This window comes from Pholis gunnellus (genome assembly GCF_910591455.1).
Source record: "Pholis gunnellus genome assembly, chromosome: 20".
NCBI classification, from domain to species: Eukaryota; Metazoa; Chordata; class Actinopteri; order Perciformes; family Pholidae; genus Pholis; species Pholis gunnellus.
Genome location: NC_136547.1, coordinates 13685677 through 13703041, shown reverse-complemented (window position 1 = coordinate 13703041; position 17365 = coordinate 13685677). Strand labels below are relative to the sequence as shown.

At 43.1% G+C, this 17365-nt stretch overlaps 1 protein-coding gene across 2 annotated transcripts in view; it reads right to left on the bottom strand.

Moving 5' to 3' along the window:
- Nucleotides 1-784: 784 nt before the first annotated feature.
- dok6 (docking protein 6) overlaps nucleotides 785-17365 on the bottom strand; it is a 41295-nt gene continuing 24714 nt past the window's right edge. The window contains exons 3-9 of one of the 2 annotated variants that reach the window (XM_079181309.1): nucleotides 16330-16444; nucleotides 13500-13619; nucleotides 10964-11153; nucleotides 10413-10551; nucleotides 9188-9293; nucleotides 2552-2584; nucleotides 785-1181 (exon numbers count right to left, since the gene is read on the bottom strand). In XM_079181309.1, the coding sequence (XP_079037435.1) occupies nucleotides 1033-1181; nucleotides 2552-2584; nucleotides 9188-9293; nucleotides 10413-10551; nucleotides 10964-11153; nucleotides 13500-13619; nucleotides 16330-16444 (852 nt within the window). In that variant the 3' untranslated portion in view covers nucleotides 785-1032. The remainder of the gene's footprint in view (nucleotides 1182-2551; nucleotides 2585-9187; nucleotides 9294-10412; nucleotides 10552-10963; nucleotides 11154-13499; nucleotides 13620-16329; nucleotides 16445-17365) is intronic. The other variant, XM_079181310.1, reaches the window with a different exon arrangement.

Sequence of the window (17365 nt, the reverse complement as noted above, 5' to 3'; positions counted from 1 at the left end):
AATGTCAAACTATTCCTTTAATGACTTTTCCCTATTTTGTGTATTTTAATGACCACAGCTTTTCTCCGTGAAACACAGCTCATGACGCTAATATTTCTTTCTAAATTCGAATCTTTTATGAAAATACCAGCTTGGCAAATATCACCATGATTTTGTTGCCACGATCCACATCTGAGTCCCACGTCATGATGTACTATTGCTTTTGTTTAACTCTCCCCATCAGGTCACCAACATCTCGCTTCTCTGCTTTTGCTAATGAACCAGTTCTGAGGCTGGAGAAGAGCTCGGAAGCTATTGAAATCAAACTGATCTGCTAGTGCAGTGTATGGTTGGCAGTTTTAAAGTAGAGGCTGCGAGAAGGTGGCATTTTTACCATTTCTGGTCCACTCCTATATGGTTACATTTCTGAATGACTTTGTCCCCTTTGCTGGTTGTAACTGATGAAGGGCTTTAGCTGATCCATCACTGCCACCTTAAGTCTAGCTATTTCTATGTAAGACATTGACCAATTTCACATTCTAGCAAGGGAGCAAAGTACAGTGAGTTTGGGAGGATTATGTGTCAAAAAATGGTGGAGTTTTCTCACAGAGTGGGTGCTGAGGCTGCACATTGTTGGAATGAGTCTTGTGTGATTTCATCAATTGCAGAACAAAGGCTTTTTTTAAAACACTGTTTTACAATGGGCCTTAGTGTGTTTGTACCTCTTACTTCTTAAGGTAATGCAGTGATTCCAAAAAAAAAAAAAAAAAAAGGAGGTCCTGCTGGCTCTAACAGCATAATGACAACATAAAACACATTAAAACTACACTTACAGGATTTTTGGTGCAATCTTTGAAGCTACTGCTGCTGTCGCACACCGCACACAAAAAAGGTCCCTTTCAGGGCCGTTATCATGTGTCACTCGCTCTACAGTTGACACTATTGTTTAAGTATCACCCGGAAATAATATATTACACATGTCACTATACACATTTCTACATCCTCTCTACAGTGGTGGGGAAAGTGTCCGGTTTTGGTGGATCAGTCTTTGTGTCATTGAAGGGGTCTCCGGCTGCAACTGGATTCGGGGCCACTAGAGGGCGACGGTGCCTGTTCCTGGTGCTGGCTCTCCTCCTGTTCATCCGACAGAAAGCTGGGGAACGTCTGTGCTCGAGGGATAAAAGTCATTGTCAGGCCGCTTCCTGTGGAAAATAAGTGGAGAGAGTGTAAATGAAGCGCTTATTTTTAGCACAATTAAAGAGGTTCATCTGTCTCGCTTAACGCGGCCTTCCTTCTACACAACATGTCCTGTTTTTCTTAGACAATATATTTCTGGTACAACTGTTGCTTAGCTACAGTCCACGCTGACACCTTCATATACAAATGAGGATTACAAAAATAATCCTGGCGTTCCTCATTTATGTAAAATGATCTTTTAAAACTCTGTGATGTAGATTGTTCTCAGATCAAACACATATAAATAGATATAATATATAAAGTGTGCAATAGTTTGATAGACCTTGAACCTTTCACCTCAAATAAAAGACATCTTCAGAGTGATGTACTGTCTCATTTTTTCGGACTGTCTGCTGTTTCCCCTCCCCCCCGCTCTCTCCATCTCCACCTTAATTTAAATTAATTGGACCAATTTGTTCTGCAGTTCATATTGGTTAACTGCGCTGAGAGGGAGTAATGGATACTTGTGGGTGGAGGGCTGTTCTGTGCAACTGTGAGACCATTAATAATATATTAGAATGCTGTTTGGAGACGTGCACGGCGAGGTAGGTTGAGGATAAAGTGGCTGGCAGGCTGCTGATCACGCACTGAACAAGGAGGAAGTGGCCAGTGATTAATATTTCAGGAGGCGCAAAAACCTAACACAGTACCGTGATCAACGTATAACATGTATGGTACCAACTAACACGGCTGGCTAAGACAAGTTGCTGCAGGTCAATACACTTCGAATCAATTTACCTCCAGAGGTTAATTGAAATTTGATTAGCAAATTAAAATGTGACTTTGGCTTTTATAAGCCGTCTTCTTCCAAGGCCACATTGACAAAATCGACAAGGAGATCATTTTCCCTTCTGCTTGTGGTGCTGAAGTGCTTATTAACAAATACGATTTTAAGCCGTGCAAATCATTCATAATACGGCGAACACACAAACATACACACACACAATATTTTCTGCGTGTGTCTATTCAGCAGACACCAAACCAGTCGCGCTGCTGCCACCGCAGGGAATCAGGCTCAAGAACTGCCAACTCGCCACGGCGTGGAATATAAAACATGACCCAGTCAGCCTGGCAAAGCAATGTCAAGTGGGCTGTGTGGATGCGTGTCAGAGCGTTTAACGGAGATGAGCGTGAACGGAAACAACGCACAAGTAAAGTAAGACGACGAGGAGGAAAAAGCACCAAAAAAAAGGCATTTTCCTGTGTGAGTTCAGGTAGCAGCTTGCAGGAGGAAGCACAGAGCGGCTGGTGTGGGTGTGAGGATGAGACCACAACGGTACCTGCCATAACAGGTGAGTCATACACACACACACACACACACAGAGTACATACACACCTCTGTCCACTAGGCTTTCCCTTCCTCCACTCCCTGAAATTAAGGAAAATGAGATAAGGCTCCGGCTTAAGGTATTAAATGCAGCTCAGTCCATGTTCTAGAAAGAAACAACACTACAGGTTAAAAAAAGAGGAGGACACTTTCTCTCCTCTCCACGTTGTACTTAATAGATTGCTGAAACGACTGGTGCACAACCAGGCGTATCCTTTTCACATCTTTGCCAAGACAATCCCTCTCCCCAACCAAGGCCAATTTGGGGCTGAAAAAAAAAGAAAAAAAAAAAGAGGCAGGGAGCCCAGTGCAGACCGAGAGGGCTGAGCAGATCTCATCATCTCCTCAGTCGTAAACGGCAGTGTTTGTTGTGTGATGCCAGACCCCCCGACAAGAGTCACGCGTTTTGGACTGGAGACGCAAATGTAGGCTCGCTGGCAAATAAAAAAAAAAAAAAAAAAAGTCATAAAAACACAGAGAGGGGACGGTGTCAACATCCCTCCTCCTCTCCATCCCCTATGAGAAGCAGACAGTGATTTGTCAGTGCCTTTTCATTACCACGGAAGGTCATGTCATCCTATCTGGCCTGGGGTGGCAGCTGCTGGGCCGGAGCAGACAGGACACGCAGGGAGGGCACTCACACACACACACTAGACAGATACAATGGTGGACCCGGACACACAAGCAGCCATTCATGAATGCTTGTACACACACACACACACACACACCTGTCTGCACCTTTCTTCCTCACAGTGCGATAACCCAGGTGGCATCCTAGTAACAGCTGTAACCAGAGAGAGAGAGAGAGAGCGCGAGGAGGCTGCGTGTGTACCACGAACTCTGGATTATGCAAGGCTGCTGACATCGAGCTTTGTGTCGTTAGCGTGCTAAATCAGCCACGGGAGCAACGGCAACACTATCAAAGATCAGCCCAACGCGGCCTGAAGATTGGGTCAGTTCATGTCAGTTTCAAATAATGCAAGCTGATGGCTGAGATTAAAAACTTTCCGAACATCAACCGAGAAAGATTTTGAACTCAGTTTTACCTGGCCGCAATGAATTTTTCATGCGGTTCACTTTTTGCATCTCCCGTCTACTACGTTCCTCGTCGCCTGTTGCAGATAAGACAGTGTTATCATCCTGTTCTCCTATCGTCTTGTCCCTGTGCCTTTGATACTTGCTCCCTCTCTGTAAAATCCCCTCGTATCACTCCCAGCCGATCAAACTCAGAAAAGCTCTCCATGCCATTAGAATTGCTAATGATACGGCACTAAACTGTGGCGAACAATGACATGCAGAGAGAGTGAAGGCAATGGATTACATAAAAATGAATCCAGGAAAGAAATACAGGCATTCTTGTCCCTGTTCCATTCCAATATAGGTAATTGAACCACTCCCGACGGGCGTTGCACCTTGCTCTTTCGACTCGAAAAACTTTAAAGTGCACTTATTTCTATGCATCAGCAAACTCAGAGAGCACAGCAGTATCCCTGAAATGCAAAAGAGGGAATAACATTAGGAGAGCAGAGGTGGGACGCAGTCGAAAGTAGACATTGTATTATTTCTGGAGATTAAAACATCTACCTTTGGTTTTACTTAAAAAGGTGAATACTATGGGGGGGGATTTTGTTTCATACAGCAACATGATCAAGGCTGAGTATTATTTTCTTTTGACACCATATCCCTCAGATTCTTTTAAATAAAAACACACTTGACAATTATTACTTTCAATTATGGCAAACGAGGCTTTTGGGATGTGTTTTTGAGACTTTTCCAGACAGATGAAAAGCAGATGTGAAATATATGAAAATAAAGGAGTTAATTGTTCTTTGCTGCCAGGTCCCCCTTTAATCAAGGCAAATAAATAAACAAATAGGTGGATAAACCTCAACGGGACAAAAAAAACGTGTTCCTTAATTATTCCCTCAGACCCGCAGGGTATTTGAAAGCAACCCGAGCATGACTCAGCAAATTGACTGTGCTGATTGGATATTCATCCCGCACCCAGTGATGAATCCGAGGAGCAGAGGCAGCCAGCCATCATGGTCTAAATTCCTGATTTCTTACCTCTATTTGCAACCAAATAACTGTTGCTTATATCGTCATTATTGGAGAAAAATAGATTGATGTATCTTTTGTGTGTATTTGTGCCAAACACTAAGCCCTGTAAACAGTGTTTTTGTATCTGCTTCAATATCAATTTCAGTCCAATGTTTCAGTTTATGTAATAAAGTTGAGTTCAGCCTCTATTGTTTGGGTCTTGGGTGATGTTTTTTTGGTTGCTGCCTGGGACGTCGGGGGAGATTAGCTGCTCAGCAGCTCAATCAGTGATAGTGCAAACAGGTTTGTCTAATTAAGTCCTCTCAGCAGGGAGGGGCGAGGCCCTGTTAATGTGGAGAAGAAAAGGTAAGGGAGTTCTGCAGTAAATTACGTTTTATTATTGATGGTGTGCGCATTGGTATATATGAGTATATATATGAGTGCCTATACATATTCCGATTACCGAACGACACGGCGAATTCATTGGATGATGTAATTAGCAGTTTTGTTAATTGTGCATTTATGTGGAAGTCTGTGATTTGCGCTTTTATGTCTGTTACTTTCATGCTGCCGTCTTGGCCAGGACTCCCTCGGAAAAAGGAGATCTCAATGGGACTATCACGGGAAAACAAATGTTAAGTAAAGAAAAGGTTTGTTCACTATTTTGTGTGATTTTAGGTGCCCTTCACTGGTTGGCAGCTTGCTGTGAGGCTGCAGCTTTCATTTGTCTGGTGCTCTTTTGCCTCAGTTTAATTTAGTTTTAATGAATTTCTCGGGTTCCATTTTGCTCGTGTAAACTTTTTCTTAATAACCAATTGACTTCTTCAGCGTCCCTCTAAAAGTGTTCTGGTGTCACACCACCTCATCTGTCCTTTATACGGGGTGGCGGCGCTCCAGCCAGAAACGGTTGGAAATCATTTACTCTGCTTCAATTACATTTTTTTTCCTAAAGCCATTTAATTATTTATATACATTTGTGTAAGTTAGCCAACAAAATAACATTCGACATATTTTAACCACATAAATTAAAGAAATAGCCGAATAAAACATGATTTGTATTTTAACCCAAAGTGTCAATAAAAATAACGAGAAAGATATTGGTAACGCTCTCTTGCCATTTTGCGTGCACCTTTGAGATGGTCACTAACTTCAGCTAATGCGCTAATGCCTCAATATCGGATAATGAGGTAAAAATCACACCAGAGTGACATCAGTCAGCTTTATACGACAGCATATTAGGGCCAGTGTAGGTGAAAAAAAAAATGATTATGGAGCCGGGGGAGGAGGTGATAAAAAAAACTTTTTTCCAAGATTAAAGTCGTAAATTCACAAGCAAAAAACTTGGATATTTTTTTTTTAGATTGAAGTGGTAAATTTACAATAAAGAACATATATTATACTGTAGCGGACTGTTATTACATCCATCCATTCTCAACCAGTGTATTGATGGGGGAGCAGGGTATTCCACATTCCTTTACCCAGCAAACTCCAAGGACATAGATTCATCATAATCTGTGGTTCAACAAACCATTATGTTATATTCCTTTGTGTTGTTCTCACTTCACACTGACACAGTGACAGTTCAACACGGTCAGTGTGTAATACGTTACCTTGGTGTGCTCGGACTAAAGTCTTCTCAATGGTTGTTATTTCAGTGCTAGCTATGCTGAAATAAGACACGCCGTCAAGTAGTCAAAAAATAAGTTGTGTGTCTCTACTTTCTTGTAACGTCTACAATATTAGTATTTATTTATGTCCATAAAAGAACAGAGACATGTATCTGTCAGGACCTTCACTTCGGTCAGAGGCCGTCGTCAGAGAAAAGCTTGTAAACAGCAATCTTTATGATTCTGATTGGCAAAATCCAATAAATCCGATACAAAAAACATACAACAGGTCTAACATGAGGATATAGTACAATGCATACCGATGTCGGCGTTATGTTCATATAATAAAACCGAAATATTATGCAAGACAATGTGTTAATGTGTCTCAGAGGTAATCCTTACCATAAGAATATTACTTTAGGAGCATCTAAAAAAAAATGTAGGCCTTCATAATTTTTAAAAATATTCAAGTTTATTTCTCATAAATGTATGACTTTAATCTCGGAATATTACCCCTCTCCCCTGACTCTGTAATTATATATTTTTTGTTGTCTTTAATGGCCATAATAGATGAGGATACTAAGGAAAAATGTAGATTCTGATGAGTGTTCTATGATTTTTAAACAGATATATTAAAATGTATCCTCTATGGACACTATAAATCCTGATATCAATGTAAAGAGTGAGTTGTAGCGCTCTCTCATTCTTTAGTACTTGCTGTTATTTCCCTTTTCCCCAATTCATTTGAACTGAATGTCACAATTCCCCTGCGTTGATTGGAGGTTGATTTAGATCACCTGTTGTGCAAGGTGTGGGGGAAAGGCTGCTGATTAAGAATTGACAACAGCTGGGTGTATTTCCCCTCTTGGCCAACCAGGGTGTGACGAAGCCCTTTCCTTAGGGCTTAAGACAGGTGGGGAATTACACGCTGAGGGCATTCGGATCCTTCCTCACCTTAATGCAAACCTCCTTTGCTAGCCAGATATGTTAGTCTTCAACAGAGATTATTAGGGAACACCTTTTTCCACTACGTCACCAGTGCAGACCTTATTTCTATTTGCCAAGAGTTTGTTTTTGCCTCACGATAACCTTACGCCTGCAGGCTTTATCTGGTTTATTTCCATTGAAACCCCCTTCATATAAACTTCCATTATCAAAGAAAAGGCATTTATTATTGTGAAGGCACTTGCGTGATTTTATTTTACTTTTTTCTCCAAGTAATTTCTGTATTATGTGGTTTGGGAACTAGTTCTCGGGCTTCTTCCCGATCAGCTGAAATCTGGGGAATCAATACCGCCACAGAGTGTGTGTGATGTCTGCGTGTTTTGAATTCTTATTTCGGAAAAATATGCTGTTATGTTTGTGGCAAATTGTGTCAATTCTGTGAGAGGTGAAATATCACAGCAAAAAATCTGGATGCAGCTCATATCTGTTCAGAAAATATCTATATTTAAATACTTTATTAATAATCAGTTCCATCCCTACTAAAGACGCAGTGTGTGTTTTGTGCTGTTTCAACACATAAGGTTATGCCAAAAAGTGCAAAGAGCAGCACAGTGAACACACACGGCACGTGAAAGCGCTCCGGGGAGGTCGAGACCTTCTGCCAATGAAGAATCAATGCAATTACTCTATATGGCTCTCCCCATCTGAGATTGGCCCGCAGCCATGTGCGAAGCAGCACCAACACCCGACACGTGTGAGCTTCTCCTGACACGCCTTTCACAGTCCAAACATCCCGTGTCACAGCAGGAGTTAAACTCCTGTCGCTCCCCAGAATCACCTTGTCGTCCCCCTTGTCTGACGAGACCTTTTCGCTGCGTCCTCAAACACACTGATGCATTCAATTTATTCATGGGAAAGGAGGGGGGGGGGATGGCGGTAGCGCTGAATGTGTATGAGCAGGAGAAGGTGGAGGGTTGCTCTGAATCGGACAGACAATGCAGAGAAAGCGTGGGAGGACCAGAGGAGATGCCAGGGTGATGGATGAGAGAGAAGTTCCTCTGCTCACCCAAGTTTGGAAAGGAAGAGTTTCCAAAAAAGAGTTGAGTTTACCGAGACCGGGCCTATAAATAACCGCCCTGAGGTGGAAGCTTCTCTGTTTAGTGTAAACGAGTGCAAAAACATGTTGACGTTTGGAATAGAAGACATATTTTTTGCTTTAAAGTTTATCAGGCCACAATTAAATGATAGTGAAAAATAAATAAATCCAGCCTTAGGTTTTCAAAAGAAAATGATGACGACAGAGTGACTTTCATCTTTGCCTGGCTTTCTGTTTTGCTCTATCAGTAAAAGCCAAAAGGCCCATAATCCTCAGATAAGACTACTAATCAACTAATACCATGGACAGAGAGTAATCTCATCAGCTCACTAATCACCTCTCTGCCTCTGGTCTATATCTAGACGTTAACACACACAAAGTAAAACACCCTTCCATGTGTAAATGAAGTGCTCACGGGGGACATACAGCGCTGAGGCTGAACCGCTGTAGAGCGCCTGCTGCAACATCATTGTATTTGGGGTGACATTTATCCGTCTTTCCCTCAAACACACACGTGTGTAGACATGAACTAATTTTCTTTCAATAACACACGCGCACGTTATTTTGTCCCTCATAATTTAATTAAGATTATGAATCCGTCTGTGTCTCTGTTTTGTGTTTATCACAGAAAAAAAACACTGGTTTGATTCAGTTCAAAACAATTTCTTTATGACTGAAGCTAAGAATCTAAACTATTATGGGATAAATAATAAATCTAGACTTCAAAGCTAAACACATTCAATTTGGAATTCAGAGGCATCCACATTATTATTTTATGGTTCAAAACTGATCCGTGCATGTCACCAGTTCTAGTCCCAGAACAATATTCCTCTGTCTTGTTTCTCCGCCTGTCGCTCCTCCAGCTCATCCAAAGTGTTCCGCACATCAACGCTGACACAAGCAGGTGAAGGAATAGCAACACGGCGCATATGATAATTAGTAACTTCATGCCTGTACCTTGGTAACTGTAGAGATCTCCCACGCTGTTCTGGCGCGTAATGTGCTGCCAGTAGGCGCTGCGCGGCAGGGAGATGGACTTGGTTAGCGTCTCTCTGGGGTGGATCTGAAAGAGACAGAACACTTAACAATGTATCTCAAGTCAGCCACTCGCAACAGGGGGGGATTGCTCTGGGCATGTCGGTAAACAAAGGGCACTCATAATATGGTATATTGCTGGTTGAATGTCGCGTTTCCAATCTTGAATGGCTGTTCGGCGGGCGAGATGAGGATTCATTTGGGACTGTGATGTTGTCCTACCACTGGATTATGTGTTTTAGACTTTTATTTGCAGCTTTAAACTAAAGGCTTCATCTAAGAGCCAGACTGCTGCTGGAAATATATTAAATACGTCAATAGTTTACAGAAACACCCTGAGTAAAGCGAGTAAATCTGCATTTTCTCAGTTTCACCCATTCTGCAACTGTGAGTGGTCAGATTTGTGTTGCTATCCATGTGATTTATAGAGCTGAGGGTAAATGCTGCATTTGGAAATGTTCCCAAGTGGTGGGGTCCAAGAGCATGGCCATATGGTCAAGGCTCATCAAACACTAGGCAGGCCTACATAAATAAAGAATACAGATGATAGCGGAGAGGAGGAGGAGGAGGAGGGGGAGGAAGGACGGAAGGAAGGAAGGGATGGACGGGTGTTGTGATAGAAGGAGGGAGCGGAGGCCAAGACTGTGGGGTGTCAGAGGGCTTCTGGTCCAAGGCAGCTCTTTGGGGAGAAATCGGGCAGCAATACCTTGAGAGAAATGTGTGTGTCTGTGTGTGAGCATCTTATGTGAAAATCATGATTTATTGCCTTGGTGTTCACTGGTTTCTAAAAATAATTCTGTGAACAGCCTCAATGACATGCTGCTGTAGTTTGATCAGCCTAAATCAAACAGACAGTGAAGGAAACCATTGAAATTCAAACAAAAACACGTTGTTTGTGTTTACAGATGCAGTCTTTGTACAAACGGTTCGTCGAGCATAATTCGCAACAGGGTATATCGTCGAGCGCATTGGAAGTGACACACACTATGCATGCGTTACCTAATTATTTCTGGAACAAATGCATGCTGACACTTGCGCGCATTATTAGCCGTTTGCAACGTTTGGCAGTGCTAGAATAACTGATGGCCTCATTGTGAGCTGCTGTGGGAAAATCGGATAAACAAGCAAAATGTGAAAAAAAAAGTACCTGGGAACTCTTCTCCATCTCCTCCATCATCCTCTCATGCTGCTGGGCAATGGCCAGCGTGGCCGAGTGGACCCGCTGGTAGATCATCTCCCCCTCCCGCGTCTGGAACGTGAACAAACCCTCTCCTGTGTCACACATCCTGCGCCAGGAACACACACACAGAGACAGAGAGAAGTGCACACGCTTTGATCGTGCTCACTCTTGGATTGCTGATTTACAAAAATGCATGGTTGAGTGTGCGCTTACAGAGAGGCGCATTGATATAATACCCCACTGAAGTCAAACGCACACACACACACACACACACACATGCATGAGTAGATACAGTACACAAACAAAGAGACACATTCACAGAGGCACTTGTCACTTCAGTGCCTGAAGGGCTCTGCGGCAAATGCTGATATCCCGGGATGTTTCAATATTCAAAGTTGCTTTGTTAAAGTTTTTATGACATTTCCAGAACTTTTTTTATTTTTTTTTCCTCCCACCGCTAACATTTCAATCACACACACACACAGAGAAAAACAAGCTCTTATCATGCGCACACACACCTTCCGGACTCAAAAGTGAACCAGGTGGAGTCTCGTCCGTATCTGCGCAGCGAGCTGAGAGGCCACATGACGAGTTTGAGGCGGGCGTTGTGTATGTCCCACAGGTAGATGTTTTCATGGGTGATCTGCATGGTGCACTCCCCGTAGATGTCCAGGTTAGGAGTGGGCATTAGGTACACGTTGAAACGTTCTGGAAAGATCCACAAACTAGCATTACAACCTTGCTGTTGTATGCGTCTCCTGGCAGAAGCTTCATTGTTATCATATACAGTCATGAAAGTGTTATCAATGTGCTCATCCAACTCTTGGCAAGAGAGCATATAAGCAAACTATTATTAACCATTGTGCTTGTAAAGACAGAACTTCAGATTTCTGAGGGTATATAAATGTATATCAGACGTGTTTTTCACTCGCACGTCTCACACAACAGATAAACTCTAATTTTAATCTATGCAGACGTCTGCACCGGCTCTGTGCAGGCGTGTCTCAGCTCCGTCTCCCAGTGTAACCTCAAGTAAAAGCATTTATTTTATGCTTCAAACACGCTGTCCGAAACAATAAAAGTGAGCAAACTGTTATTCCCCGCACTGTGTCTCTGGACGCAGAGCAGTGGCCGGGGTTTGGCGATGCCCCCTCCTGTGTTATCATTAGAGGCCCCTACAAGGCCCCTAAAGAGGGGAGAGTAAGGGAGTCAGCAGGCAGTCATTGGTCAGAACAAAACAGGCAAAAAAAAAGGGTCTTCAAAAAGCTGTGAGTCACCGCAACCACGAAAGGTCAGCAGAATGCAAGATTAGTCGTGGACCAACAGAGGCGTGCACTCCCTCATGCATGCGTGCACACAAGCCATCGCATGATTCTCCTGGCGCAGATCATTATTCTTTCCTTTTAAAGATGACTTATTTTAGCTGTAATGTATCTGTTATTTATTGAAACCAGTAAAGTAAAGTGAAAGATGAACCACCTAAAATTGAATAATTTGGGATGTGGCTGCAAGTCCTACAAGGGGTTGCAGAGAGCCTGATTAAGATAAAGGATCAATTCTTATGAAGTGATGGATTATTCTTCACTCGCTGCCATGTGAGATATGGAGCGTCGGAGGGATGCATGAGGCAGGGAGCATGAAACGCGTGGCTTTTTAAATAATTTGCAACAATATATAATGTTTCTACCATACAAGCATCTTGCACCATTTCAGACAGTCAGCTATTTTTTTGCATGCAATTATCCAATAAGTATCTTTAGTTATACATCGTAACAATACACTGAATTGACTGTACTTAGGCCTGACTCACTCTTACTTTGTGTTTTTTATCCGATGTGGCAAAAGTGGAGTACAGCAACCATACAAAAGCTATAGCACTTGATGTAAAGTGGGTCCAACTAGCCGTTCAGTGAGCTAGACTGGGATCAAGGAGCCAAATCTGCCCGTTCACATTATTAACTAACTCTCTGAGGCAGACAAAGAGAGGAAGAGAGGGAGCGAGTTCTCCATAATCTAAATTAGTTCTCACTAATTATGCTTAATGATTCAAAATAAGCATGTGTCTGCAGTGGATAGAAAATGGCGATGTCATAGTGCGGGCGTATTTTTAGGGACAGTGAAAATGAACTCTGATCTAATTATCGGCCCCTGCTGTTTGGGGAGGGCTACTAATTGAAACATGGGTGCAGGCCCAAGCCTCTTGTTTCATTCACTCATACAGACAGCAGACAGACTCAATTTGTCTCCGTAACACACTGCTGCTGAATGAGGACGAAACCCTCTGCCGCAACGGAAGTGAGTGGAATTGTTTTTTTGTTACAGTTCAGTCAAAAACTTGTGTGTCTTTTTATAAAATGAGGCCAAGTTATGTTGAAGAACACAATTTCCCTGGCAGTGAAATGAAATGACGGCAGATTCTTTTCAATTACTCGCCCTTTTACAACTTAAAACTGCTCTTGTTTGCCTTTTCAATTTCCTCCTGCGAGTTTACAAATTACACAGACAATGAGCTCCACTGTGATAGCAGTGCCCTGTTGTCTCCTCTCTTTTTCCATTTCCATTTCCTGTGAGTGGAATATGTGGGGGAAGCACATTTATTTCACGTGCATGGCTTTAGGAGCCATAATCTCATCCATCTCTGTGACAAGCTTCATTATGAGGGAAGCCAGTGATGCACAGCACTTCTCATTAGGGTTGGAACAGAGCCCCGACCACAGCCTGTGACCTGTGCTCTAACTCACACACACACAGGTTTCCTTCAACACACACACACACACACATCCGAACTTCCGTCTGAAGTTGAACCAACATGTGCTAATGTTACTAAAGGCTGTTACAGGGGACTTCGGATCAGATATTGGCAAAAAAAATGTGGCCCTTATTAGCCAGGCCTAATTGGACATCGGCTGTTCTGCTCCTCTAACCCTCTGAGGACTCGGTTGCATTAACACATACGGGCCTGGACTGCGACCACTAACTGCTGGTGGCGAGCTGAGTGTGAGAGATTGACCCTGAATGGCTGTCGGTGGTAGCAGGGACTAATTGGGCACTCACCGTTCTGCTCCCGCTGCACCCCCGCTGCTAACAGGTCTGGCTCTCCCAGGCTGATGTCGTTGAGACGGCTGCCCAGGCACTCCACGCACAGCAGCTTACACCATTCCTCTGCATCCAGCTCTGCACACAGCAGTACAGCGTTAAGGCATGTCCACCATTAAACACACACACACACACACACCTCCATATCCAACACTGCAGAGATAATAAAACACAAATGATACCACCACAACTGCGCTGCCTTTTTAGTGTGTTGTTTACACATGCACATAAATCACCCAAAGAATTCCAGAATAAAATGCTGCATGTACAAGAACACGAGTACGGCTAACAGTAACCAGGGACGGGAAAAAAAATCAATCTGATCATTTGGATGCAGATTAAAAGAGGAGGTGGGTTCAGCAACAGCGACGGGTGAAAGATGGGTTTCTCCTCTCCTCCTTTGTCAATACTCACTTTCAATGCCGTACAATAAATAAGTCTGCTGGAACAATACGGCCACAGTAACAACGGAAACTAGTGATCCTCTACTAAAAATAGACTATTTCAACAGAGTTATATCTACAACATGTGACAGCTGGCACCTAAAGGGGGGAGGGCATCCATTGTAAGACTGAATGTTTTAATCAGAGGCTAAGTTGAGACAAATGATTTCATGTATCAAATCTGGAAGTCTGTGTGGCAATCTGTTGTTTGTGAAGACCAATTCATCTTCCTGTTAAGTCAGAAAACAACACTGTTTACAATGGGGAGGGTTTCCAATTGCCTTGTGTGAGCCTTTGGTGAGAGTTACTGAGGTATCAAATGAGGGCAAATGCCAGAGTTGGTCGTCTTTCTGAAGCTCCTTATCTCCCGGCCCTGTGGAATTCTGGGATATGAAACTATGGCCGGTGATGTGTGCAGAGACGCGTTTTGGAAGCACGGGAACCCTGTTTCTGTGTCTATTAATCAAGCCAATGCATGGTTGTGTAATATGTGTGCGGAGGAATTTACACTTCATTCACTTGAAACTTGTGGGACGATAGCTGACAGCCTGTTTGTCAGATCAACTTTAGTGTCCAATGGGACAGATCTACACAACTTTGCAGGGTGAAGGAAAGGTCTGCTGCTGCCTGAAGCACCTCATTCACACAAAACAAAAAGCTGAAATACAGACACACAAATTTAAAGACAGCAGCTCTGCACTTTAGCTCCTTGCTCATGCCTCCCCAGATTCAGCTTTCTCATTCACAGTTACCATGGCCTCTGAGTGCCTCTAAACTCCCACACTTTTAAAGGCCACTGAGTGGAAAATTGGCGAAACAAACACTTCATCCGCACAGAGGCAGCCTCGCTAGCGTGTGCCATGCATGAGGAAATATGGTAGAAGGATATATCTGTGTGTGTGTGTGCGGAAGTGTAGGTATGTGATGGTATAAGATGGAGTGACGTTTCTTTGTGAGAGTGCAAGAAAAAAAAAAAGAGGATGTTGGAGCGAGAGAATATGTGAGAATCAAATCGGGAGACGGGAGTCTTTTGTTTTTCTTCATTTCAGATAAATATAGTAGATAATGTCATGGGCACAATGTCTTTGGTCCTGATTCAGCTGTGGAAAATGAGGAGTTGACGCATTATTCAATCTTCAGCTCGCACTCTCTATCTCTTTATGGTGCATATTTGACAGATGCACCCAAAACACACATCTGTCAAAAGATGTACGATCTGCTGCCGTCTTTTGTTCAGTGTTTCATTGACGGCACACTAAGGTTATTTTAAGATATATATATATATCAGGAGATCATCATGAGGCCTAATCACTTTTTTCACCTAAAAACTTGGATTATTTGAGGGATGGCGACCCTCGAATACATTTTGAGATTAGCTTCCCATCTGCAAGTTTTCCGATCCAAACTCCCATTGACATCGCTGGCTACATTAGGTAAAAATCATTAACCTCATGCATTTCTTCGTACTGTATGCCCGCACAACGCCCTGGGAAATGAAGGGGTATAAATCTAAGGGGCTTCCAGATAGTGAAGGACTATGATAGGTCACGTACACAGGGTGATAGAGACACCCATATGGTGGTGTGAGGGGGAGGGGGGGGGGGGCTGTGGGTATGGAAATGAGCCAGGAGAGTGAAGGAGAAGTGATCATGGAATAGTAAAGGCAAGAGAAATTCACTGCTCGTCGTTCAATATTATTTTCCCCCTGATGTTTACTGCTACCCACATGTGCGCACACACAATCCACGAGGCTGGAGTTAAGTCGGAGACGTTCATCCTCGGTCTGTGTAGCGCCAGCACATTAAGGTGCATCCGCCTTATCTTGCCCCTGGCTACCTCTACAACCCAGCTCCATTTATTTGCACCTAAAGAACAGGCTGCTGAATCTCAACCGACCGTGTGCAGATGATGTGCCTCTTTAGCTCCCTGTCCACGTAGTTGAGGCAATCTCTATTGTTACAGTCCGTAATTGGGTTGCAAACAATGCCCAATATAGTTTTTCATACCTGCGGTATGAAAATCAATATTTCGGAACAGATCCTCCCACTTCTTAATAAAGCGGCAAATGAGCATCACTTGGCTGAACTCCAATTCTCCACAACCTCTTTCACCTCTCTCTTTCTCTCACTGAAGTTGATTCTTCCTCCGCTTCTTGACAAACTTTTTCGCAAACCACTCCTCCACTTCTCATGCAGCATATCCCTCCACACATTCACGTCTTTGCATGCAATAAATAAAACCCCCCAAAAACACCCAAGAAGTCAAAGCTTTCCTCTCTCCCCTGCTCGTCTATTGTGGCTAAAAAGACTCATTTGAAATCTGAATTTGAGGAAAGGGGCACTTACCTGATTCACAGGCGAATGTCTTGGATGTGTCGTCACAGAAGATGATCGCCACAGCGTGCTTTTTTGCCTCCCGCGGCATCCGGGTAATGTTCTTTATGTTATGGAGCTCAGTGATCTAAAGAGGAAGGAGAGAGTGGCAGCAGCACATTACTTTGAATGAACACAGCCAGGAGCAGCAGCAGCGCCAGCAAAGGCTTAATTGCCATCTTGCACCGACTTCGCTGAAAGTGCAATAGTAGTTAGAGGCTTAGCATATAAAGGATGGCAGAGTAAAACAGAAATGTGGGCGATCTTACGGGATAGATAAACAATGGCAGTTTTTTCCCCGCTGATTACAAAAAGCTCCTTTTTTAAAAAGTAGGAAATCATCCACAGTGTCAGCTGGTTGCAGCACAGTGATTGCTGTAGTAGTGTGTCGTGCATCGCTACAAGCACTTTATGAATAAATGTGACCTGACGCTCCATATTGTATACACTGTGTATCCACTGTTCAAGTGCCTCCTTAAAAGTGATTTTCCAGTCAATGGTGGTGGGGGTTGGGGGGGCGATCAAAAGCACCTAAATCACTTTACCAGGATATTGATCGCGAATGGGGAAAAAAAGAGCAGATTACATTTAATTGAATATTACCCGCATTTACAGGCCATTTTGTTCAACAGTCTCCTCTGTGTTCACTCTGCCTGGGAGATAAGGCCCATTACATTATTGTAGTCCATTGTGTGCTAACTGTGGGCCCTTTGCCAGACTGTTGGAAATGAATTAGCTGGGCTCACTGCCCGTATAGTAAAGCTTGACTGTTTAAGGTTAAAAGCCCAGCCCTAATAACGCACACACAACATACGTGGACTACAGATTTCTTTGTTCGATAACCCTGCATATTGTAAATGTCCCTTCTATTGTCAGATATCATCTGCTCGGCATTCAAGTTGCATAGAGAGATTTTTTTAAAAGCATGAAATAAAAAGAGGCTATGGAGAATGAAGGTTTTCCATTTGTGATTTCTTATCAAAGATAGTATCTAAATATTTGAGATGAG